The 25,931-nt window shown below is 37.0% G+C and overlaps 1 protein-coding gene across 5 annotated transcripts in view; it reads right to left on the minus strand.

Annotated features, from left to right (window-relative positions):
- Positions 1–360: 360 nt before the first annotated feature.
- DCLK2 (doublecortin like kinase 2) overlaps positions 361–25,931 on the minus strand; it is an 86,617-nt gene continuing 61,046 nt past the window's right edge. For 3 of the 5 annotated variants that reach the window (XM_083836365.1, XM_083836366.1, XM_083836368.1), the window contains 9 exons: positions 24,194–24,251; positions 20,349–20,468; positions 18,509–18,655; positions 12,645–12,778; positions 11,620–11,697; positions 10,065–10,161; positions 8,220–8,300; positions 7,055–7,171; positions 361–1,808 (listed from right to left, as the gene is read on the minus strand). In XM_083836365.1, coding sequence (XP_083692491.1) covers positions 1,587–1,808; positions 7,055–7,171; positions 8,220–8,300; positions 10,065–10,161; positions 11,620–11,697; positions 12,645–12,778; positions 18,509–18,655; positions 20,349–20,468; positions 24,194–24,251 — 1,054 coding nt within the window. In that variant the 3' untranslated portion in view covers positions 361–1,586. The other 2 variants (XR_014584457.1, XM_083836367.1) reach the window with 2 other exon arrangements.

A 25,931-nucleotide genomic window follows, 5' to 3' on the forward strand; every position in this document is an offset into this window, starting at 1 on the left:
AAGCTAACTCACAATAACTAGTTGCAACTCAGACCTTTTTGGTCCTGACCTAGCCCAACATTTTCATGATAGTTTATGACCTTTTCATACCCATTTTTTTTGTCAATATGCCTGTAAATCTCTCAGTTGTACTGTGACTTTAAGTTATCAATTGGCACTTTGTGCACTTTGCTTTACCTTTTGAAGAGACAATTACTCATGGTCAGTTATGTATTACCTCTGTCTTCCGTACATATCAAGGGACTTTAAAAGGTTATGGGAAATGCTTGGATTTATTTTATGAAATCTTCTTGCTAGGTACCTAGTTGGTCTCTCCACTAACAAAATAAGTGAATTCTCAAAGAAATAAATGACCGAGGGTTTTAATTTTAGAAAGTTTATTGCAGGTCTTGTCTTTTACAATTCTAGTAGAAAGTATAGCTAAGAAAGAAAATGATCTATGACCAATTCATAAGAACAAGCAAAGGAAAAGAATAAGCTGAATAGATACAATATTGAACTAAGCAGTATGGTAAAGATAAAACCTCATCTACCTGTGACTGCAGATTAAGGATAGCTGCTCCCCAATCCTTGTTTCCAGTGCCTGCACCAGGTGAATAGGGGGATAGCACTGACAAACCTCTGACAGCTACTTTTTGTGGGTAGCTTTTTTTCTGAGGCCATTTGTAGTAGCTCCTCTATCAGCTTGCCCTAGAACTAGGAACTGCTCCATCCATCCTAGCTTAGATGACATGCAGCAGGCTCTCTGTTCACAGCTCCAAAGTCATTTTGTTGTATCTAATAGGTGGCCTGACTCTGGAGAAAGGTGTGGATGCGACATTTGTGATTAGGATAGAAAACAGCTTGAACAAAAAGGCTTCCTTGACTCCAGTCTTCATTACAAATAAATGTCCAGTGCTCGTGTTCATATCCCAAGTCACTTTATTTAAATTCACATTATCTAAACACTACCCTGCAGCCTGCAAGTCTAAACAAACTTTATGCAAAAATTACCATCTTTCCCTGTATCTCCAGTGTTTGCCTCATGATATTTTACAGTTAGTTCACTAATTTATTTTTTTTTAATGAAAATATGCCTCTTCAAGTTTGGTGGAAACTTGACTAAAAGTAGAGGCATCAGAATAGAAGGTGAATATGAGTTTTCTTCCCTTGTCTTCCTCTCTTGCTTTTCTGAGACTCCTCATCAAAAGAACGCACTGGGGCCTGCTGGTAGACGCGAAGCCTGGCAACTGTTCATCATCTCAAACGCCTATATAAAAATATGGTTAGCTACACAGTTAAGTTAGTCTACTTACAGAGCCCAAGGCTGTGTGAATGCAGTAAATTAAACTAACACAGGTAACTTAAAAATCATCTAACATTACCAGAATCTTTCTCCCTAGTGATGTTCTCCAGACCGAGGGCAAAGAGCACTCAGAAGACCACATTTGTTCACCCGCTGTTAGAATTTCAGTCTCTCATGGCAGAGCCTGCCCTGAGCTTGCCACAGGAGGGTGCAAGAAAACTGGAAACAAACCATCATATGAAATGAAGAGTAACTGTGGCAAGAGTGCAGAGAGCTTCAGTTGCACTTGGTTTAATCAGTCCTACACACCAGGCTGATCCCCAGCAAACTCAGGAGACACTGAGGTGGGGAGCGAGGGGGATCTGACTGGCTCAGAAGCAGCAGGGAGGAGGGTCTTGGACCCAGTCACACGAGGATCATCAGCTGCAGCAGTAATTGCAGAAGCTGTTTCCATTCCAGCTCTATCGGAGTCCTGACAGCGCTTGCTGCAGAAAATCTGACTCTCTTTATCTAGAGCTGTGTTCTAAAAACAAACAAGAAACCCAAGGCAAAATAAAAAAACCAGCAGTTAAATCAAAGCCCCGAGTTAACTTCAGGGTTAAAATAATCTACAAGACAAGTGCATGCATTAGAGCCAGAAAAAAAGGAGAAATAAAATTAGAAATCTTATTTAAATGTAGGTTTTTATGGTGCAGTCTTTAAAAAATGCGTCTTCGAGACCTGTGTTTGCTGTGATGGTACAAGCAGACAATTTTGTCTCACAAGTCTGATGTGGAAAAAAAAGTGGTTGTCATATAGTCTGAACTCTTCATATTAGCTTTTAGCAAAATTTATGTACCTGCAGTTGTGTAGCTACAGGAAGTAACATAATACTTTTTAATTTAAACATATAATTTAAATATATGTTTCTGTAGCCACAAGGAACAGAACTCTATCAGTTTTTGAGGGTGACAGATGGAAATGTAAGGAATTTTTCTAAGTAGAATCCTTTTCTGTTTCTTGTTGAAAGAAGGAAGGTGAGCTCTCCTGCATCCGACAGAATACAGTGGCAAAACCGTGTTAATTTCTGAATGTTATACCTGAAAATGCACAGGTTTAATGAAGACGAGGTTATCCTGGAAACTGAGAACACTGTAGTGCAATAGGTGGATTATTTTAGAGTCTGTGGTGTCTGCTGAATCAGACAACTTTCATAGCCTCTGAAGGCTACTGCAAATTTATATTAAACCACAGTGTAATGTTTCATTTCTAGGAGGATATTTGAAGTGACCTAGAGGGAAATCTTGTAGTGCCTGTGTCAAAACTGTCTTTCAGCATTGTTTTCTAAGACTTGGAGGGACAGCACAATGGGTCTTGTTTCACAGTTTGAAGGCTTATATTGATCATTATAAAACCCTGTAAGTCTTGGCTTAACCACTTGCTTCATGGAAGAGCTTTAACTACCAATGATAATACAGATTTAAATTAATACAGATTAAGTTCTTTGTAGTTATTCAGTTATGTAGAGTGGTGCAAGGTATGCTTATTCCAGTCAAGTGCAGCTTGGGCTTTCTACAGTAATCTACAAACATGTGATACTTGAAGTTAAAAGCAGAGTACAAATATATGCTTCACTTTCATAGTGACCTCTGCATATGTATGTGTAAGCATTGTAAGACACTAGTTCTGGGAATCATATTTTGAGCTGGGATGTACTAACCGTGCAGTAAGATCAGGTGCTCTGCCTTCTCCTGAACAATTAAAAGAAGAAATTGTTACAGAAGACTTTTGTAATGTGATAATTTCCATGTATTAGTGGAATTGGTCTAAGACACTATTCACTAAAATTTGTTGTTTTGATACTGAAATAATTTTCTGATAAAAGTTAACTTCAGTATGTATGTGTTTCAGCCATGGTTTATTGCATCAAGGTCACCAAGGACAAGGCAGAGAAAAAGTAATATCCTCTCTCCAAATTGATCATGTAGCTAGGTAGTGAAAACTTTCATTATGGGGTACTGAAATTCGAATTTCTCTTTTTACTTGACTTTGGCAAAGAGAGCTGGCCTGGCATCTCCAGTTTCTCAAGTAGAGGACTTCTGTAGTTTGCAGGTATATGGAAGGCAGGTTGTTCTGGAATCGTTCTCACTCAGAATTTCCTGCCAGAACTATTCTACTTTGTATAACTATTAAAACTCAAGAAAAAGCTAGAGCCACTTTATTTTCTCCTTTTGAAAAACACTCCATTTCCTGCTGACAATTGGCTTTGGGAATGGGTCAGTTCCTTCTGAGTAGAACAGACAGAAGATGGTGATCCATGTTAGATTTTCCTTAACATCAGTGATTCAAATTACTGTTTGTACAATTACAATGACAAGGGCTCCTACACCTGCCTCTTATCCATCACACTGGAGGTGCAAAGATCTCCTTCCTGTATTTTTCAGGCTTAACTCTACTTTCTGTTGTGTTTTGTTAACTCTTTTTGCATGCTATATGAGGTTTAATGAGCAGGCTAGGTGGGAATCATCCAGCAGCCTGGTGATGCCCCTCCTCCCAGCAAGGCCTTCCTGACAGGCTTTTTAGCCCCAAGTACTGAGTATAAGAGCCCCTAAAAGGCAAGGGTTAAGTATTTTGAAGTGAGGGGGTTTGTTTTGTTCTGTTTTTCAAGTTACAACAGAAGTCTACATGCATACAGGCACAAGGAGAAAATTCAATAGTTCCCAATTGAATTCTCTGCTTCTAGCAATCAACTTTGCAAATGAAGCATGCAAGGGAACGTCTAGCTGAACTGTAGCTAGACTTTTGAGATTAGCTATGACATGCACTAGTTTTACCATTATCAATGTAGCTGCTATGCAGGCAGGCTTGCATTTCCTCTTTTACTTGCTGGAAAAAGAATTGTGAATAAATAGGTTCCTGCTGTTTGAGGGGCAAGGCACGGTATTTAAAAAGGGAAAGGAAAGGAAGTACTTCCACAGCTCATGCAGATGGTGCTGTCCTCACAGCAGCTTCTGACAGTCATTCACACCTTGCATATAGCAATACAACATATGTAATAAAGTTTAGGATTTTTTTTTCTTTTTTTTTTAGAACTGAAGAGAGGAGGTTGAATTTCACTGTTCTGGAGGAAGAAAATTTTTTATTAAGTTAGGACTGATTACCTTCTGACTAGCTCTGTTACACATGATGGCTGATGTGACTGTATTTTATGAAAACAATTCTTATTTCAGTGGTTTGTTTTTTGTTTTGTTGTTTTTGCTTGTGTTTGTTTTGGTTGGTTTTGGTTTCTTCTTCATAGAATTGCCACCTTTTCTTTCATCAAGCAGTTCTACATTTTGTTAGTTTGGGCTACTGTCTGTGTCACATTCACAAGGAATGTGTGCCACCTGTCAATCTGTTCTCTGGACATAGAAGGGTATCCAATGTTGTAGCTTTGTGGTGTGAACAAGAGGTGATGTGTATTTTTTCTAATGCTTTCAGATACTTTAAGATGTACATATATACAAAATAGCTCTCGGGAATAGACTAAGATACATCTGAGGAGATAAGAAATGACTAGTTCCATCTATCAGTGCTAGCCTAGAAAATTTCAAATATGCATCTATATATATAGGTAGATAGATATCTCTATATTTCTATATATATAGAAAACTCTTTTGCAAGTATTTAGAAGATTTTATTTTAGCATTTTTGTGTGGTGGTAAAGCTCTTTCCACTTCAGACTGGCTGAATTATTTCTCCTTTTTCCTTGTGACGAACAGAGCACATGTATTTTTTGTGCAGCAGAACAAAGCACTGCAGTTAGTACGTACCATTGCCTTGGACCTACTCAGAGGAAAGCAATGCAGGCATTGGGAAAGGAGGAAAAAGGAAGGAAGCAAGGGACAGAAACTAGACTTACTTTAAGCAGAACTAACACAATTGCAGCAAATTTAGATTAACAGAACATTTATAAACTGACAAAAAAAATCAGTAATGAGTTAACAGCAACATGCTTTTAAGGGCAGAAAGTCTTCTGTGCAAGAACACTGAAGTAGGTATGTGCAGTTTTACTTATCTGCCACATGGTGGTATTATCTGCATTGGCCAGATGACAGTATTTGAATGAAGTGATGCTAAAAGGGATTCCATTAAATATATATTGCTGATTTAGCAATGCACTGCAATACATGAGAATTACAATACTGTGCTTGTCTGAATGTTTTTAAGTGATGATTTCTAGTACAAGTGAAGACCTTGTTAACTTGAAGATAACTAAATTTCAGTGCTCAAGATAAACCAGGGCAAGAATAACAAACTGGGGGCTTAACTCTCATTAGATTATGCTTTTTCTGAACAAGATGTTCCCTTCAGCAGTAACTGGGAGCTGCATTCAGAACTAAATAATTAATTGTTTACATCCTTCCATACCGGTTAGGAGGAAATAAGGCAGAAAAAGGGAAAATTAAAATAAAAGTTTTAACGATGTGTACTTTCCTGGCTGAAGGGATGTCAGTAGTAACAGAATCAGGAAAAAAATCTACACCAATAAGAAGCCAGAAGCTACGCTGTGTCAGAGATCTGAGATAGGCTTAAGTGGCATGCAAGTTGGAGAGGGGCTGAGAGTTAGAATTAAAATTGCTCTTATTACATATAGTGCATTTTATACCAGTTTTCAGCTTCAGGCTTATCCATAGTCTCAACAGTATAAAGAATGAAGCTCTGAAGTCCCTCTCAAACTGTCAAGTCAAACTGTCAAATGAAACGCAGACAACAGCATGAACCTGAAATACATTTTCTGACTTCTCTTTTTTATTTTGTTACTACTTTTCCATGTTAGATCTTTTGCCTATTTAATTCATATAAATGCATTTGCAAAAGTATATATATGCAGACATGTTATTTAAATTTGCCTACTTTAAGTTGATAAGAACAACTCTTTGGTAACATAAGTGGGCTGGACTTTGAGAGTAATTAATTCTATCGGGGAAAGAAGTCACTGGTACATTACTATCAGCTATGGCTTTATTTTTCTATTAATAATGGAAGATATTCTGTGCACAGTGTGCACCCTTGCATTAAACCACAATGGACAGCAATAAGACAAGAATGGCAGTTCAGCCTCTAGAAGTGTTGACTTTTTCTCTGCAAAAGTGACTAGTCAATTACGAGTGCAGTTCTGAGCACTGACAACAGTGAACTCAACTGCGTTTCTTCTACCATGATTCATATATCTGCCTGCTATAAGTACTGCTTATGTAAGTTAAGCTATAGGTCATCAGAGTTCCTTCATATGCTTTGAATAAAGTACCCCCTTAGGGAACATACATGTGGTTAGACTGGGACAAAATTAATGTGGTAAATATTCAATATTAAGAAAAATTTCCAAAAGGGATTCTGGTTTCCCCACAAGCATAGTATTGAACAACAGCATGCTCAAGATCAAACATTGGTTTGGCATCTGGGAAGAGCCAACTTAACTAACTAGGTGATCAGTATGATTAAAAACAATATTACAGCTTTCATAATGAAAAATTTCAAATCATTCATAAACTCCATTTCAACATACTACTACTTAGTGTTAACATGTATCTGAAAGCTTGCTTTTATAGCTCAGCTAGCACGCTGTGGTAGACTAGGTTGCTCTCAAGCGCTGATGGGAGAATCCACACAATACACAGATAAAAACTAGAATTAGAGACTATTCTAGCTTTGCTTTTGCTATTCTTGCACCACACACGCTCATAGAGCACTGTTAGAAAAATTGCAAAGTGTAATATAGAACGTATAAAACCATTTAATTTCACTTACCATGATGACAGAAACCCCAGCAGATGTGTTATTTTGCTTGGGTAGGGTGTTGTTAAAGTGCTGCTTCAGTTTACCTGTTACTTCAGCTTGCATATTATTCTCCTGGGAAGCATCATCCTGTATAAGAACAAACATAATATTGAAGTTAGGGAATAGTAATAAAATATTTAACATAACTGAGCAAAAGAGAAATTTTGTATCATCCGGAGGTACTTCCTGTGAAATAATCATTTAGATAAGCAGCCCAGAAAGAATGCCCTCTCATACATGAGCTATGGTTCAAACTGGTTAAGAGAAATTACGTAGGAAAGGAACGTAGCAACTGCTGTTTTATTTATGACCTCCTATTTCTTAAAATGCCATGTGATACTGTATACTTTCAGTCCATGAATTTGTCCCACTATTTTAAGTTTTATTCGAGCATAACTATAATGTTAAAAATAAAAAGCATATTTGTCAGTTGGCTTTATTTATATCAGCATTTTAAATGGCCCATCACATCCCCAAAAACATAGAAACAAAATACAGTGCCATAAATACATTTGAAAGGAGCTGTTACGAATAGACACAATCATTACAGTTGTTTTCTCATGTTTGAGGGAACTCCATATATCATATTGGTCTCTCTTTTAAAATGTGCGTGGAAATAAAGGTTGGCTATATACATGTAGACCTAATATTTATTAATAAAAACAGGATTTTAAATCAATAAGCAGTGCGCTTCCGTGTTCCCTCTTGCTGCAGTTCAAAAAGATGAAGTACCTAGCTGTCATCAGCTTAGTGCTTATGTGAAAAATAATATATTATTTACTAATTTTATTTCTCTTGTGAAAAAATAGGCAATAGTAATTTCTTTTAAGTAGCATTGCAGCAAGATGTCAACGTGCGCAATAGTTGCTTTATTAATAGTTAATAAATAACAATAGTTAATAATAGTTTATTAATAGTTGCTCTATTCTTTTAGAGCACAGTAGCTAACAGAACTGTTAGAGCTGTAGCTAACTTCAGACTTGTGCTGATCTCTTTAACATTTGGAGAAGGGACTAGTGGTTCAATAAACAGAAATGGGCGTAGCAGAATCATGTTGCTGCTTCTGAAAACTACACTGTAATATTTAGTTTTATAGATTTAATATTAAATTAGAGACAAAATATACTTTACTCACTGACACCCAGGGATGGCTTAGGATTTGTGCAGCTGTATATCGAGCTTCAGCATTCACGTGTAACATCAGGCTAATTAACTCCTTTGGAGAGGGAAAAAGAAAAAGAAGAGTTTGAGTGGAATGGGGAAGGGCATTACAATGGAAAAGAGCTATCTGCACTGAATTCTTCTTAGTGCAACTATTATTGTATTCATGATTCACTGACTCTTTTAAAACCAGACAAAAAGTAAATATTGCAAGCATCAGCGATAATGTTCCAATTTGTTCTCTACATTCGTGCAGGGGACCAGAATGAAATCAAACCTAGGACAGACATGATCCTCTATGGGCAAGGTACATAGTCACAGTACGTAAAGAGTACAAATCAGAGGTAAGAAACTTCATCAGAAATTCAAGAAACTGCTGAAATTATTTTAAAACTGTGTTCTCTTATGTGTTCCACCAGAAGAATAAAAGGACATTTAACGCAATTCTCCAGCTCAGAATCACCCAGTGTAGGAAAAGGCAGATAGATAGGGGAAAATACTTAATTACGTGGTTAAATCAAAAAAGATTTGGGATTATGGTTTTCATCATAATTTGTTTGCAGCTTTCATCATGTTTTAGAGGCACTAGAGCAGGTGTCTTCAGCTTTATCAAATGCCTCCGTGGACCTTTTGTTAATGGTAAGACTATGTTGCTTATGGATATGATAAACCTTAAAGAGGTCATTATTGCAAAGCAGACAGTAAAGTTTAGAAACAAAAAAACCCCCCCACACTTTCTTCAACTGTTTATTGTTATGTAACTAACAGCTAATTTACTGATGTAATTCCTGGTTCTACAAGCCTATCAAGACAAATATTTCCTTCTCCCTTATGAACAAATTAATGTAATTAGAGCCAAATTCCCCCTTCAAAAACTTTTTATAACCTCCAAATTGTCAGTCATATTCACTCCTCATAAGTATTTCAAGATTATAATCATTTCAGTTTTGAGAAAAGGCTTCTTCATGCAAATAACGTACAAACCGAGAGGTTTCTCAACCAGCCAAGTCACTTAGTCCGTGTAAATCTTAAGTGAAAGACAGCTTCTAGTACCAAGATTGAGGGCCTTGTTTGTTCTTAATGCAAGTCTGGAAGAGTAGGAGATGACTGGACCTTGGGAAACACTGGCAAATCAATAAATTTGCTCTCTTTTCAGGTAACAGCCATTGGGAAATTCAGGAAAAAATGCAACTTCTCATTAGCTGGATAATAAATAACCTCTGTGTGCTAATGAGAATCTTTAGACATAATTTAGAGAACATTACCTGAATTAACTTGTCAAGTAGGGTTTAACATTTGAAACCTTTATCCTACAGAATCAATCATTTTAAACACAAACGTCAATGATAACACAAGAACTATTAGCAATGGCAAATAAGCTGGCTGCAACTCTCGGAAAGTTCTAATAACTGGCTCTAGAGTAAAATAGGAACAAATAATGTCAATTGTATTCAGTCCACATAGCAATCATTCTTCTTTTAAAAGAACGTCAGGAGGGGAAAATCCAGAGACAGTTATGTTATAGGGGAAGTGCTGAACCTGCTATAAGTAGTCCTTCATTAAGTAAACCCAACAACATGATGTTCACTGAATGTGACTGCCATTTTGCTATACTTACTTACTCACTCAGACAATAACATGATAGTAGGTCTGCAAAACCTGAGCTTTCATTAAGCACTATTAAGTTAACTAAAAAGGCACAGCAGCTGGAAGAGCAGGTAAGTCTGTTCTGAATCTTTTGTTCTGCATTTTCAACAGGGTACAGTCTTTTCAGTGGCTTGTCAGACACTGTTTTCCATGTTAGACAACGTATCAGTACCTTTGCTGAATCAGTGATGTTATCCCAGTAGGGCGAAGGAAATTCCAGCTTCCCAACGAGTATCTGATCAAAAAGGTCTTCCTGAAGGTTGTTTTCACTGTAGAACAGCAATAATTTAAAAAGATCAGAAGAAAGAAGTCTGGCACGATTTTTTTTAATTTGATTTTGAAATGGGACAGAAATGATTTTATATCAATTGTTACAAGAGCATAATTTGCAGGCTTATATAGTGGCAGCACTTCTGAGGTCTTTGCCATAGTTACACCATCAGGAGTAATAAGAACAGAAAAGTAATACTTCTACTGGAATAGAGACTACATAGCTAACACATCATGCATTGACAGTAAAGGTGATTCAAAAATAAGTCACTTGCCAGCCTAGCACTAAAGGACCTGCCACAAAAAGACTATGACATGGGAAGAAGTGTAGTGAAACGAGTCTCTTGTACTAAGCTAGTGCAACAGGAGAATTTTCAAAAGCTAAAGAGATGATATGGAAAACACATGATCCACTGAGTACTGGCAGGCTACTGAGGGGGTAAGTACCTTTTTATCAAAAGTATGGTATCATAAATATTCAGGAAGCAGAGGCAGTGTTTTTTGTTTTTTTTTTTTTAATTGTTTGTTGGCCCCAACTACTGTGAACATCCACTCAAACTCTCTGTTATAAACAATGTAGTTTTGGGTTGGTTTTGCAACAAATACTTGTTAACCTTTGTTAAGTCCTGATTCTGATAGCATAGTATGGACATTTTGCCTCCTCAGCCCAAACTGTATTCAAAGCAATTGTAATTTATTTGTATAATATAGCTTTCAAAACATGTTTTCAGTTTTAAACAAACTAATAACATGCAAAAAACAAGTACCAAAACTAAATGATAATTTTTCCATTGACTATCATTTATATTGTATTCTTTGCAAAATATTTGGTCTGGTGATTTTTAGTTAAAAACTAGGTGTTTTGCTGTAAAAATGGACAAACACTATTTACAAGAATAACGGGAAGGAGAGAATTCCTGATTAAAATGTGCTAATTCCTTCTCATTCCCTGGCAAAAAAAATTACAGAGAAGCGAAGCACATCCATCTGACTTTTAGTAGACTTCATGCATACAGGGATATTAAGCAGCGAGAATCGTGTTAACAAACTTCATCAACCATATGACGCTTGCCAAAAAAGATTAACAAAATTAAAAATGCAACATAAATTCTTCCCCTCGCCTCAGTATACTATTAACTTTTTTTCCCTTAACACAAAACCAGAAAGCTGCCACAAGAGGGCAAAGTATACTCATTCATTCAACTGGGTCCAATGTAGCAGACAAAAGGAAAAACTATGCTCTCACACCACCATTACCACATCTCCGGACACAGCAGTATGCCAGCTGCTCCTATAGAAAATTAAGGACATAAAATCCCAAAACATGACAAGCGGGACAACTGAAACCACTTTTATAAAGGACCAAGCAGGTAAAGGAAATGTATCAGTCTAATCCATTTTTTTTCTAAGGAGACAGATAAGGCTTACTTACAGAAAGGAGATACAGTGACACTCACCTTCGAAAAGGTGGAAATCCACATAACAGTATGTATGTGATCACGCCTGCAGCCCAAATATCTACCTTTAAGCCATACCTGAGTAAACAAGATTGCGTTACTTGTGCTCAACTGAAAAATAAAACTCAATCAAACAATTGATGAAAATTACATGAACATACATTGTGATTCTGCTATAAATTGCTTGCTGATGATATGGATTTTACTTAGGGTCCTTCACAGACTTAGAAAGCCCTGATAACATCATTTTCCACAGAATTCCATCCCTGCCCCCCTCACTACCCCGATTCAATTCGGCATCAAGGTTTCCCAATCCAGAATCACTGGCGATAAAAGACAAGGATGTGTCTTCTTAGTCCCCATACTGGAGTAACTACATCTGACATTATTATGTGTTGCTAAGCAACAAGAAAGATTCTCCAGTTTCCTAAATGAATGAGTAACACAGGGTTAAAGAACTGCACCTTTATTTAAAGCAAAGAAATTAAAGCACTAGAGGTCAACAAGAGATTTTTTTCTTTTATTTCTTTTCCTATTCAGTAGCTTCAGTTTGTCCAAATGTAAAACATGCCAATGAAATGCACTTTGACATTTGAGATCACTGCAGCTCTGAAATATTTGTCCATATGACAAATGCACTGAACAATGCTCGAAACAATGCAACAAACCTTCCTCCATTAGGAGGATCGAATTCACAGTTAAGGCAAGAGTCAGCTAAGATGGAATGGAGAGCTCTTGTCTAGTAGGATAGAAGACTGGTTAAGTTCTGCCATTTCACGAAATTACTTTGGATTTACGCAACCACCTGTTTAGATACAGAAAAATGGGGTTGTTTAATTAAACCAACAGGGTGAGTGGGGAAATTGGCCTCCTTCAGGAGCTGAATGCTGCCAGTTTTCTCATAATTATTTTGGTTAAAAGAGATGGACCATCCTATTAGAGCATTCTAGTTCTTACAGCAGGTAGGAGCTACCTGCCAAAAATATCTGGTTACAAGACCTATGTCTTAAGTTACTTATCCTCACCCTGTCTCTGCAATGATTTCTGGAGCCACATATGTGGGCGTACCACAAACGGTATATAAAGGTCCTTCAACCACAGTTGCCAGTCCAAAGTCTCCTAGCTTCAAAGACTTGGTTCCATCTGGATATTCACAAACCTAGAATTGGGAAAAGAGAAACAGAATGGTGAAGAGGCTATTTGCATTTTTTTGTTAATCTTTTGATTTACTTAGAAAATAATCATTGTCACACTGAGAAGGTAGGAATAAGATGTAACTTCAACAGTCCTGTATTACAGCTGGGTTAAGGTCCATGATTCTTGAATGTGTTTTAAGCTATAGACTTTCAAAGAACAGGCTTCTCTTGACAGTCCAGCCATAAGTAATCTCAATTTGAAAAAGGAAATATATGAAAATATTTTCTTGCTATAGTTTACTCTGCTTCTGGACACTCTAGTCTTTACAAGTTCTTAAAAAGCCAAGAACTTAAAATTTCTCTTACTAATATTTTGTAATTTTACATAAAACTTAAAGATGGCTATATTATACATCTGAGAAATGGTAGGTTGCTGTCCAGGACACACACAGTAACTTCTTAATGTGACTGACATAAATGTCCAAGAAAAAAAAAAACAAGGAAACTGTATAACTCTTGGCTCCAGTTAGGCCATGTCTTTGCGCTACGGTAAAACCACGTTACACTGAAGGAATCCTGGTCTCTATAAAGACACCTAGACTAGAACAGGAGTTGGCACATAATGCTTAGAAATGAAACAAAGCTTTGGCTGAAAGACAGATGTTTAAATTAAGCTCTCTGTTCAGCTTATGACCATGTTTTTTTTAAATAATAATACTTACACTTGCTAATAAATTCTATGCGTGGAGATTTCTGCTGTATCTAATATATCTTTCATTTCTATGTAATTTTCTAGAGACCTTACATTGTTAAGGTGTTTTAAGTACTTCTTGATCGCTAACTCTAAAGCTACCTAAATATACCTCCTTCTATGACCAAGTGACGCGCTTGGTGGATGAGGGAAAGGCTGTGGACGTGGTCTACCTTGACCTCAGTAAGGCTTTTGACACCGTTCCCCACAACATTCTCCTCGAGAAACTGGCTGCTCGGGGCTTGGACTGGCGTACGCTTCGCTGGGTTAGAAACTGGCTGGATGGCCGGGCCCAGAGAGTTGTGGTGAATGGAGTCAAATCTGGTTGGAGGCCGGTCACTAGTGGAGTCCCCCAGGGCTCGGTACTGGGGCCGGTCCTCTTTAATATCTTTATTGATGATCTGGATGAGGGCGTCCAGTGCACCCTCAGTAAGTTTGCAGACGACACCAAGCTAAGTGCGTGTGTCGATCTGCTCGAGGGCAGGAAGGCTCTGCAGGAGGATCTGGATAGGCTGGAGCGATGGGCTGAGGTCAACTGCATGAAGTTCAACAAGGCCAAGTGCCGGGTCCTGCACCTGGGCTGCAACAACCCCAAGCAGAGCTACAGGCTGGGAGATGAGTGGCTGGAAAGCTGCCTGGCCGAGAAGGACCTGGGAGTATTGGTGGATAGTCGGCTGAATATGAGCCAGCAGTGTGCTCAGGTGGCCAAGAAGGCCAACAGCATCCTGGCCTGTATAAGAAGCAGTGTGGCCAGCAGGTCGAGGGAAGTGATTGTGCCCCTGTACTCGGCTCTGGTGAGGCCGCACCTCGAGTACTGTGTTCAGTTTTGGGCCCCTCGCTACAGGAAGGACATGGACGTGCTCGAGCGAGTCCAGAGAAGGGCGACCAAGCTGGTGAGGGGTCTGGAGAACAAGTCTTACGAGGAGCGGCTGAGGGAGCTGGGCTTGTTCAGCCTGGAGAAGAGGAGGCTCAGGGGAGACCTCATCGCTCTCTACAGTTACCTGAAAGGAGGCTGTAGAGAGGTGGGGGTTGGTCTGTTCTCCTACATGCCTGGTGACAGGACGAGGGGGAATGGGCTAAAGTTGCGACAGGGGAGTTTTAGGTTGGATGTTAGGAAGTACTTCTTTACCGAAAGGGTTATTAAGCATTGGAACGGGCTGCCCAGGGAGGTGGTGGAGTCACCATCCCTGGAGGTCTTTAAAAGACGTTTAGATGTAGAGCTTAGGGATATGGTTTAGTGGAGTACTTGTGTTAGGTCGGAGGTTGGACTCGATGATCTTGAGGTCTCTTCCAACCTAGAGAAATCTGTGAATCTGTGAATAAATAAAATAATCTACTACGGAAATATAGCACAAACTTCTAGAGTCTTTATAACTGTTGAATAGATTGTTTTTCCATCCCAAAACAAGGGACATTATTTTGAAGGCTGTAATAGTTTTGTCTTACCTAACATAAACATCTTATAGGAATTGCATCTTGATGCACACCTTGTTATGTTAATCTTCACTCATAAAATATTCAATAGTCTATTAAAAAAAGTGTTTATGTAAGAATGGAGTGAGCTGTTACTTAAATTGTTATGAAATCTCCACCTTCCTCCCTATTAGGTTTAATTTTGCTTTCTACTGAGCAATGTCACTTTCACCAATGAATCCTCATGTACTTGTTTCTCAGCATGAAATTCAATGTAAGTATATTTGTAAATTCAGAGCTCCCATCAGAAAACACTTAGAGACTACAACTGGGCTCATTTGTTTTGGACACTATCCGTGACTACAATTTTTTCCAGCTTTTTTTCATGACTGGAAAGAATGATCATCACATACAAATAAACTGAGAAAAGTACATCTGTTCTGCTACATTTAAGTAAAATGAAACATCTGAAAACAATACGTGTCAGATAATGGATTTTGCAGGGGAAGCAAGAGTCCAGTCTTATTTTTATCCTTCTACAAAAGTAGCTGTTTGAAAAACAGCATTTATAAGAAAAAAAAAATATTTAGAATCAAGCTGTCACTTGACCAATCTTTTCTTATCCTAAGATTTCACAACTGGCAATTGCTCAGTCCTTGTGGTTTGGTTGCTTCCTGAATCCAATATATATTTACTCCCATTCATAGACAAACTATGCTCAAATGAGAACTGTAAGCTGTCTGGACAAAGTCTGAAATGAAACCAACTGAATTAAAAGTGGAGTGCCAACACTGTAATAAATAATCACACACACATCCACAAACACTCATCTGCTCTGCCCCAAATAACAACTGGAGAAAAGCAATTTATCCACAGAAAATAAGTCTGAACAGTAATATGAAACTTTTAGCTGTGGACAGTTTGTATAATTGGCAAATTCCAGAAAATTTACAATATATCTTATCGTCTCCATTGTTACTTTTTAATTTCTGCCTTGAGGACTGAAGACCAAACTTGCTGCAAAATATCTGTATGGCTAATTCTGATAACACCCTAGACAATTCACTGTTATTTGTTATCTGGTAGTGCTACTCTCTTCTTCTGCCTACTTTCCACGATATAATGCATCAAATGAATGTGAATGAATACTTGGTCACCAAAACCAGAAGAGATGAAAAGGTAACAGTTCTCAAACATAACATTTCTATGGAAGTAGCGAAGTCAGTCCACCACCAATATCTTCCAAAAAGATATCCCAAGAAATACAGTCTGAGGCTAGAGACACATGTAAAAGCCCTTAAAATAACTGAAGGTGACCGCACAGCTTGCTCTGAGTAAGGTGCAATATTGTCAGATCAGCACAGTAGAGATGGTACTTCCCCTCGGCTTGTTCCATGACACAGCAACAAATTATTCCCTTTGTGAGACCATGGCTATGCTGACTGTTAAATTATGGGTTGGGGTGATGTTTCCGGTTCCTTGCTCTAAAGAAAAAAGAGAAAAATGGTATGGCAACTTTTTGCCACAGTGCAGCTGGAGCTGCTGTTCAACGGAGCTGTCTGCCAGCTAAAATCAGACCACAAGCCTCAAGCAATTAATACGCGGGGGACCAATCCCAGAACACAGATAGATTTTAAATATAATACAAAAAATATAATCACATACTTGCAATTTATTGTAGCTGCCAATTTGTAGGTCACAATCAGATTGGAATATCTGGTCAGTGAAAGATTTTTTAAACCATAGGCATGTTTTACCTAAACTTAGTCTCACAGGTGCAGCTATACTAGAAGAGTTCAGTAAAGAGAAAGCTGACTACGAAGTATCCAAGGTTCTGTGCAGATACAAGTGCATCTTATGCAAAAGCCTCATAAAGAATCTAGCAGATCTTGTTATGAGTTATTTTGCATGGGAAAGAAGGTAGTTTCTAATAGAAAGACAAGCATTATATGACAGTAATAACAAGGAAAAAAAAAAGAACAAAAGCACAGGACATTATAAGGACACATTCCATATAAATTAATACTGGTTTTGTTCTTAAAATAAATGTTTATGTTGTTATCGTGATTTCAGTGGGATCTAGGTTCTAGAACACAGGACTCCAGCATCTCTAGAATGGCTGAATTTGTTCGGTTTCTTCAAACAACTGAGTAACACTAAGGCAGCAATACCTTCCTTCATTCCTCTGTATAATTCATATCGTTAATGGAAATGTTTTTATCCTTGATACAGCAACTTCGTACCTGCTATTACTCTTATAGTTTGTATTTTTGAATGCATGACTGGTAAAGAGAACAGAATTCAGACAGCTGGGTGACCCTGTGCAAAAGACCTAACTACTTCCAAGTACAGGTGGCAATTGACGGGAAATATTTGCATTTACATTCAATACCAGTATGCTATCTTAACACGCTGACATTGTAATCATTGTGAATAAGTCTTGCATCTGTCAAGAATCTCTTTAGGCTTCCTAGACATAAAGAACATTGTGCCTATTTGTAACGTATTCAAATACTAATGAGAGCTTAAAATTTCTTTGGACTGACTGTTTTTGAAAAGGTGCTGAAAAGAGGTGAAACTTCCACTTTCGTTCTCCTTCCTTTATATGCTATGCTGCTGTGTCTACATTTTCCAGGAGAAGCCTCCCCCTCTTTCTTTTGCTAAACAATCTAATTTATTTGAGGGCTGATTTCAATTGCTAAAGACTGCCAGTGGAATTGGTTGGGAAAGAATTGACTATTAATTAGAAAATATTTTCAGCTTATAACCACATCCTTCTAATAGTTCAAAATTTGCTCTGGGATAATCCATGACTCCATGTTAAATGTGATCGACAAACACCACAGAAGGCTTTAAGAAATGCCTATCAAGTGTTGATGAATGCTACTAGCATTCCTGCTGACAGTCACTCAAGCAGGGTTGGTTGTTCAGTGCACCACATGTGCTATCTCATACCCAATCTGTAATACCTGATTATCACCTCTGTATATAAGCAAGGCAGCACCCTGTTCCCATTCTGTGCACTGTATCCCAAGCAGTTCCCAAAGCAGATTTCATGGTAATTCTTGTCAACAGACTCATTTTATATCTCTGCTGAGAATAAAATGTAGTCAGTGACCTATCACAAAAGAAATGTTTGTACAGAGCTGGTTCAGGGCTAGAATACTAGTAAGTCATCAGAAAGATGTTCCTGCTATGACAGGGAAAGAAGAAGAAAAAAATTTTCTTGAGATAACCATATGATCACTCAAAGAAATGGCACGCAGCCCACCTTCTCTCCCACTTGCAAAATGTAATAAATAATTCATCAACACAGCTTTAAAATTCATTGTTCTGTGAGACAATATTCCCACTTACCCAAATGGCAGCCAATAGAAATGTAAATAAAGATAGGTCTAAGGACATGTTTGAGCACAGCTCATTTGGGTTATGGTGATTGCTATCTCATGGCAGAAGATTTATTTTATACATACTTATTCTAAATTAATATTCCTCATGTTCTCTACTCAGCTCTTTGACATTTATCTACAAGCATTTGCATTAATGAGAACAAAGTAAGATAAAATATTAGAAAATAAATGGGACATACCAGGAGATTTTCTGGCTTGATGTCTCTGTGCACAATGTTGAGACCATGAAGGTATTTGAGTGCACTGGCTAGATTGTAGACCATTGCACTCCCATCTCGCTCTGTGTATTTTGTAGAAGAAGTGATAGCATCAAATAGGTCTCCTCCCTAAAGCAATGGAAAGATAACAGATCGCTTCAGGAAAAATAATTAAGATGTTGAAGATACCTTGTAAAAACACCATGTAAAATCTTCCTGTACAAAAGACATGCTTGGAGGCCTGTTAAAGAGTTTAAAAAAGAAATGATTTGGGAAAAGATGATTTTGTCACCAAGATACTATACCGTGACTTGAGTCATCCACAAAGCACAGCCCTTTTTTGGTCTTGATTTCATTCTATTGATCTTTCTGATTACTTGTTTATATTACATACATGACTACACTTTCCATTTTCATCTTACCAGTGTAATACTACTTTCATATAGCAAAAAACAGCTCTGATTTTGCATAAAGCCTAAAGTAATATAAATCCAATAGCTAAAAAAAAAAAAAAAAGCCTAACATAACACAAAAATGTAGCAATTGTAATGAACTACAAATTGGAAATATTGGATATATTGTGAAAATGTCAAATAAATGTAGCTAAACAGGATGCCTTTGAAGTGCAGAACTTCCAGGTGATTTCAGAGTAGGCCAGTTGTGCAGTCTCTGACTAGAATACCCTATTTCTCTTGGAATATACAACAACACGTAAATGAGTTACTAATGCAGCATTTCCAGTCATTGCCATGAGTTTTACGTGGGTGTCTCTATGATGGTTACCCTGGATACAGCTGTAGGAGTGATTTATCTGAGCCACTGTGGGTGGCATTCCAAGCATTTCAGTACACGTGGAAAAGCAGCAGAAATCCAGGAAATATGCACCAAGATGGTAAACTATTAAAATATTAAAAAAAAAAAACAAACTTTTTTAAAAATAGAGACGCCTCAATTACATAAAAATAACATCTAGAAAGGGAGAGAAATGGGATGTTAGAAAAATTATGAATTCAACAATTACAGACTTTCTTCAGAGTTTCCCAAGCTGGCAGCCATTCTGCTGGGGACTCCTGAATCTAACAATGTTTCAGACAGAAATAAAAAGTGATGAGTTGCACTAGTTTGTATCTGACATGCTGATCAACCCTATGGGCACTGCTGCTCTGTATGTATAGAACACAGATAAGAGAGAGTGCAGAAATAAAACTTGATGCAACTTATATATTTGGTTCACAAAGTGACAGCAGAATGGAGTTTGAGTTTTTTTTCTCTGTACAAGTACAATAGCACCATCAAGTTTTTGGCCAACTGGACATAAGGTAAGTGAATGTTTGATACAAGCAAAAGAGGTGAGATTTTTTAAGGTTTAATTTTAATGGAACATAATCATTTGAGTTTAGATTATTTGTTGTATCTACAGTTGACTAAGAAAAACTAATTAAAGAGAATTTGTTCCTTTAAAGGAAATGATTAAAAAAAGATATTAGCAAAATAAACGCAAATGTTCCATTGGGATATGCACACCACAGTTAGCTACTGCATATTCTAAGCATGCTATAAAAAAACACTACCCGCTTCTCTCTAAGCTGTGCACATACTTTGCAAAATTACCTCAAACCTGCATGCAAATAGTCTAATTAAAATTGAAGAGATGTAAATCCCATGAATGTAACTGACTGACAAGAATATTTGCATGATTAAAAATGGAGGTTGCCACTAAAATCTTATCTGATTATACTTTCTAGATATATTTCTCCTAGACATTACATCCTTGACTAGCACAGAGAATTGTTTTTTTTTTTTTTTAAACCCTTAGTCTTACCTTGACCAACTCCATTACCAGATAGAGTTCTGTTGGGGTGTCCATTTCTTCTATCAGCATGATGATATTTGGATGCTTCACTTGACGCAGAATAGATACTTCATTTTCAATCAGGTGTTCCTGGTCAGTAAAAGAGTAGAGAGGTTTATATGAATAGACACAAAATGGCCAATTTCCTTTTCCTTTGATCAGCTCTTCAGTGAGCACTCATTTTGATATTTCATTATGTAGTAAAGAACTATTGTCAGCTGCTGGATTTTAACTTGTATTTTAGCCCAACTGAACTTCAGCAGTTAATTTAAAATACCACATTTCAAACACATAACCCATGGATTATCTCCAAAAAAAGACCCCGGAACACGACAGCAATTCAGGAAGTGCAGATTATATTCCTTATGAGGGTATTAGGATGCTCAGAACATCAATGAACCTGGATCATTGTAGCCTGCCACCCCCCAGCAATAGTTAACATGTTCTTGATCCACTCCAGCTCTCACCTCTCATTTAGCGTAGGTTACTCAAGGACAGATTACCTAGGATTTAATTTCAAGGACCGGCACTTTAAAAAGGACATGGATTATATATGTGAAAAATATGATAACTGATTTGGTTATAGATTTCAGTTCATTTTATATGTATGTTCAGATTTACAATCTGCAAAATAGGTACCTGCTCAGTTAAGTCAGTGTGGCTCCAACAGCTTAAGAGCACACAGATTGAGTTTTATTTCCCCTTCCTTATACTTCTGAGAAAATAAGGGGTTTCAAGAACAACTAGTTTCAGGATGTTTTGTTTTCCAATACGTCTTAGCACTTGGTTAACACTGGAGAGTGAAGAAAACTACATGCTCCTTTCATTGGAAGAATGATTTGCGTTTTTTGTTATAAACATTGGAATACAGATACTGCATGTAGGGTTCCCTTTAAGTAACAAGGCCTGCTTAAAACAGAAATTTCCTTTACTTTGGCAGATATCAAATCATCTCACCGGAGTTTGAACTTACTAATGTTTAATGCACTGATTAGTAGCATGCAATTCATGCATTTGTGAGCAGAGCACGAGAGGTAGATGTGATCCATTGTGCATAAGCAGTGATTAAAGATCTTATGCTACTTTAACTTCTATTTCCAGGGTTATTTATAGTGCTCTTGCCAAAGCTTTATGTGGCTATGTAACTCAGAAACCACATGCCATGTGTGCATCTCATTTGGTGAGTACAGTGCGGCATATATGGGTTCAACAGTCACACCTTTGAAATTCAATTTGAAAGAGCATCAATTGTCATTCTGAACAAACATATGTCTGCTCCAAGCAAACGTGCTCTGGAGAAAAAAAAAACAAACACAAACAAACATGAAGCAATTTTGTTAAACACAATGCTGAATTTCATCATCAGACAAAAGTGAACAGCCACAGCATACTAAGCCTTATGGATGAAAGCCTGTAAATTCAAAACTAGTGTTAATAGTCCAAACAAAATCTAGAATCTTATTATAGATTTTTCTACCTAAGGAACAGGTAACATACTCAATTTATTATATCCATTAATTCTGACTGAGACACTATGCTTCACCTATGCCTTCTTCATTTAACTTGACTCAATTGTTAATTGTTTTAAATAAAAACCAAGGCATAAGTGATCTTTATTTAAAATCACTACTAATAATGTTCATTTAAAAAAGATTCCAAAATGTTGCTGAGCTACTGTTTTGATGCCTGTCTTCAACATGCTGACTAGTGTACAGTTACTTATTTTCAACCACAACAATGGGTTTGTCAATTTTTGTCATTTATAAAAATAATTCTAAAACTTTTTATAACATTCTCCTGGATAGTACAATATAGATTTTAGTCTACATTCATATGTTTTATTTACAGATAAATTAACACATAATTAACATTTAGCCTGCTTGTAGAAAATGCATTAGTCAACTGTATTCAAGTTTTAGGACATCCAACATAAATTGCTAGAGAGCAGTGAGCAACTTACAAGTCATGCATATTTGGTTCAGATGGTTGTTTTTAAGATAGGGCTTATCTTGGCATGTGAGAGAGGGTGAGGAAGGACTAAGCTGTAGCAAATTTTAAGTATTTTATTTGTTGAAATTCTTTCTCGACAGTTCTGGCACTGCCCTAACAGCTATCAACATCTTCTTAACCACAGTCCTCTGTTTACACACACACACACACACACACACAACACATCTGTATGCAGCTATACAGATACTGGTCCTTTCAAAACAGACAGGTGTACATCCATAGTGTTATTCTTCTTTTGTTCTTTTTTGTTTGTTTTGAAGTAGCAGCAATGCTAACTAGAAAATAAGTCTAAAATCTACTGCATAGAATGGCTTGTCTGTCTCCAGACCATTCCAATTCATGATACTTAAGAGGCTGACTCAGACAAGTAACAGAAACATCTGAAGCTGCAAGCAGTAAAAATCACCCAGAAGTTTTCTTTTGCAGTAAACCACACTAGCTCGTCCTTCCAACAGCCGAAGAAATGCCAACATTTAAATCTCAGTAAGGCAATTCTAGCACTGTTTTTCTTGTGGTTATACATTTTTAAGATTCCTTTCTAAATTCTCCCTTAAATAAACTTAGAGAATATGAGAAAAAGTGATGGGGGGAGGGAACATTCATCTCCTACTACCTAATACACAACTTAAAATCTCCACAGATTGACCATTTCTGTTAGAGCACCTCTAAGCAGAGGTCCAGAGCAAGTCATCATAGCAAGTAATGCTAGTATACAATTAGTATCCGGTAATGTGCCGCTCCTTAGCATACAAAGAACATCACACAGACTTACAACAGCATCCTACAAGGTCACTTCTAGCATTTGTGACTCAGAACTGTACTGTAAGCAGTTACTCCATGTAATTGACAAAAAGGATACCACTGAATTAAAAGCCTGACTTGGTTGCAAAGTTAACTTCAGAATCATTTCAGTGTGGTCATTTACATACAAAATAAGGTATTTGCATCAAAAAAGACTGTCTTTTTAGTAACCTTGAGAGAATGGAATTCATGTCCTGCTCTCAAAGTCTTTAATCCAGAATTTGATTGTTAATTAATACTGTGCCCCAAGTTTTCTTTTAGCTAACGCTAAACTATCCATTTGAGTCAAGCTCCTCAAGAGCACCTTGTTTTTAAGGTATATTGTTCACAGGCAACGCAGTTAAAATAGAAGTATTTTATGTTTTTGTTATTTGTTCTAACACATAGTCTACATTCTTGATTGTGTTTTACCTGTTGTTGATTTTTTTCCTTGTTTTTAAAATCCCTGTAGTTGTGAGGTGGTGTGTGAAACTCTAGGATACTTACTTCCATTACGTAACATGCTCTTCTGTTGCGGAGGAAATTTTTGTCTTTTTCTAATGTATTAAAAATAAAGCATAATGAATTCTCTTGTTAAGAGATCTTTGTTCTCAAGGATGTGAAACTAAATAAACAGAAAGAAATGGTTGAGAAAATTTCTTTCCAAATATATATTCTGTATATAAAAGGAGTATGTATAGCCATAAAAAGATAAAAGTAAGAGGCAGAGAGGGAAGGGAATTATATAAATACAGATATAGCAGCAAATTTCCTCTTATGTTTTACAGATCAAAATCATCAGGCTATATTTCATCAATTTCTCTCTGATTGGTACAGGTTTTTTTTTTTTTTAACTCTATAATCTAGCAGACTAACACTCACTGCTTTGCTTCTTGGATGGAATATCATCACCCTGTTGAACAGACAGTCAGAAAACCCAAACACACCCACCATTTATGACTAATGAGCAGCTGCTCGTGCTGTTTCTGCTATTATTCTTATGCATGTAAATTGTTGTACGCTACCTTTCCACAGCATTTAGCCTTGTCAATGATCTTCAGTGCAAACTCCTTTCCTGTGGATCTAGCAATAAAAATATGAGAACAGTTCATCAGAATTAATCAGAAACCAGTCAACATTATGTGGCATTATCTGTAAGAATATAGATCTTAATGCCTTGACCCATGGAGATTGCTGACAGAAAATTCACAGAATGGACTTGATTTTGTTTTTCATTTTCTCAGCGACATTTGTGCCTGCTGTTTCCCTGACTACCACAACCTGGCTCACTTTGTATATTAATCCCAGGCTCCAGCTGCAATTCATTCTTCTGTGACCTAGCACTCACTTTAATGCAACATGCAAAATCTGTCTTAAGCCTTCCACTTAGCTTTGTTCAACTGCTAGGCTTTAAAGATAAAATCATGCATGTTTACGTGTAAGTGAGCAGAAGAAAAACTGATACCCTACTGGAAAAATTTAATAGGATTCAGTAGAGCTAAGGCCTTCTGTTTTATTACAGACTAGTCTAAAATCCTGCTGGATTTTTTTAGGTGCTAATTTTGTCCTTTTGTATTTCGTTCATTCTCTATTTTTATTCAGCATTCTATGGAACTCTGTAGCAAGTATCTAAAGTGACCGGACGTTTGAGAAGGTGGTTATATACGAAGTAAAAAGGATGACTATTTTCAATAAATACTGTCCCTGAAAGAAGGAGCTCTATTTTGCTTTTTGCCCCTTTAAGCAACAAAAATGTTCTACATTTCTTCAGAAGGGGAAAAATGAGAAAGAAGCACAAGTGAATGACTTTTTTTTAAAAAACAACAAACAAACAAAAAACACCAAAGATGACATTACTACTTATATTAAGGATGAGTTAAAATTAAATGTCCTATTGCTACTATATTGTTTCGTATTAGTACCAAGAGACTCCAGTGTCCCTCAGAACAGCACTAACCTGTATGGTTAAAAATAAATAAATAAAAAATGGAGGCAATTACAAAAGGAAAAATCAGGTACATTTTAAAGCTTACAGTTTAATTCTCACTATACTTTTTTGCATTAGATACAGCTAATCAAAATGACTACTTTGCAAAAAAGGAACAGAGTTACTGTTTCACAATCAAATTATCCGTTATTGAAAAGATGCAGTACAGAATTTCTGCTCTCACAGTGCAGCTGTATCTGCTAGGTTGTCATAGTTACAACCTGATCCAGTATTTAGACAGAAGTGCTATCTAAGTGGTATCTGTGAAATGCTATCCTCTTACAGACCTGATGTAAATTCTACTATGAATACAGTGTATAATTCAAAATCGCAATTTATGTTACACTAAATTAAGTGCACTATCTGAAAGTCTGCAAACAACTGATCAGCAAAACCCACTTAGGAAACCTTCAGCATTTATACTGTGTAGAAAGAGGAGTTAACATTCACAAAGCCAATTCATTAACCAATTTCAAATCCCTTCTGCAAATGTCCTTTATAACACCTAAGAAAAAAAAAAAAGGATATCAGCGACACAATTTGTGTGCTGATATCACTGCCTATCATATTGACCAGTATTGTCTGACAGGTTTCTGGCATTCTTCTATCTAGCTGTCAGTATCCATCTGTTGACTCATGTCTTCATATATAGACATATAGGCACCCTTTGCAAAAGAGAGCATTTAATTCTTTTTGTAGAACAGCTGATATAATGGGATCCTGGCTTTATAACTGAGGCTTCCAAGCACAGCACTATGAGAAATTAGATATAATAA

This window comes from Anser anser, assembly GCF_964211835.1.
Source record: "Anser anser genome assembly, chromosome: 4".
Taxonomy (NCBI): Eukaryota; Metazoa; Chordata; class Aves; order Anseriformes; family Anatidae; genus Anser; species Anser anser.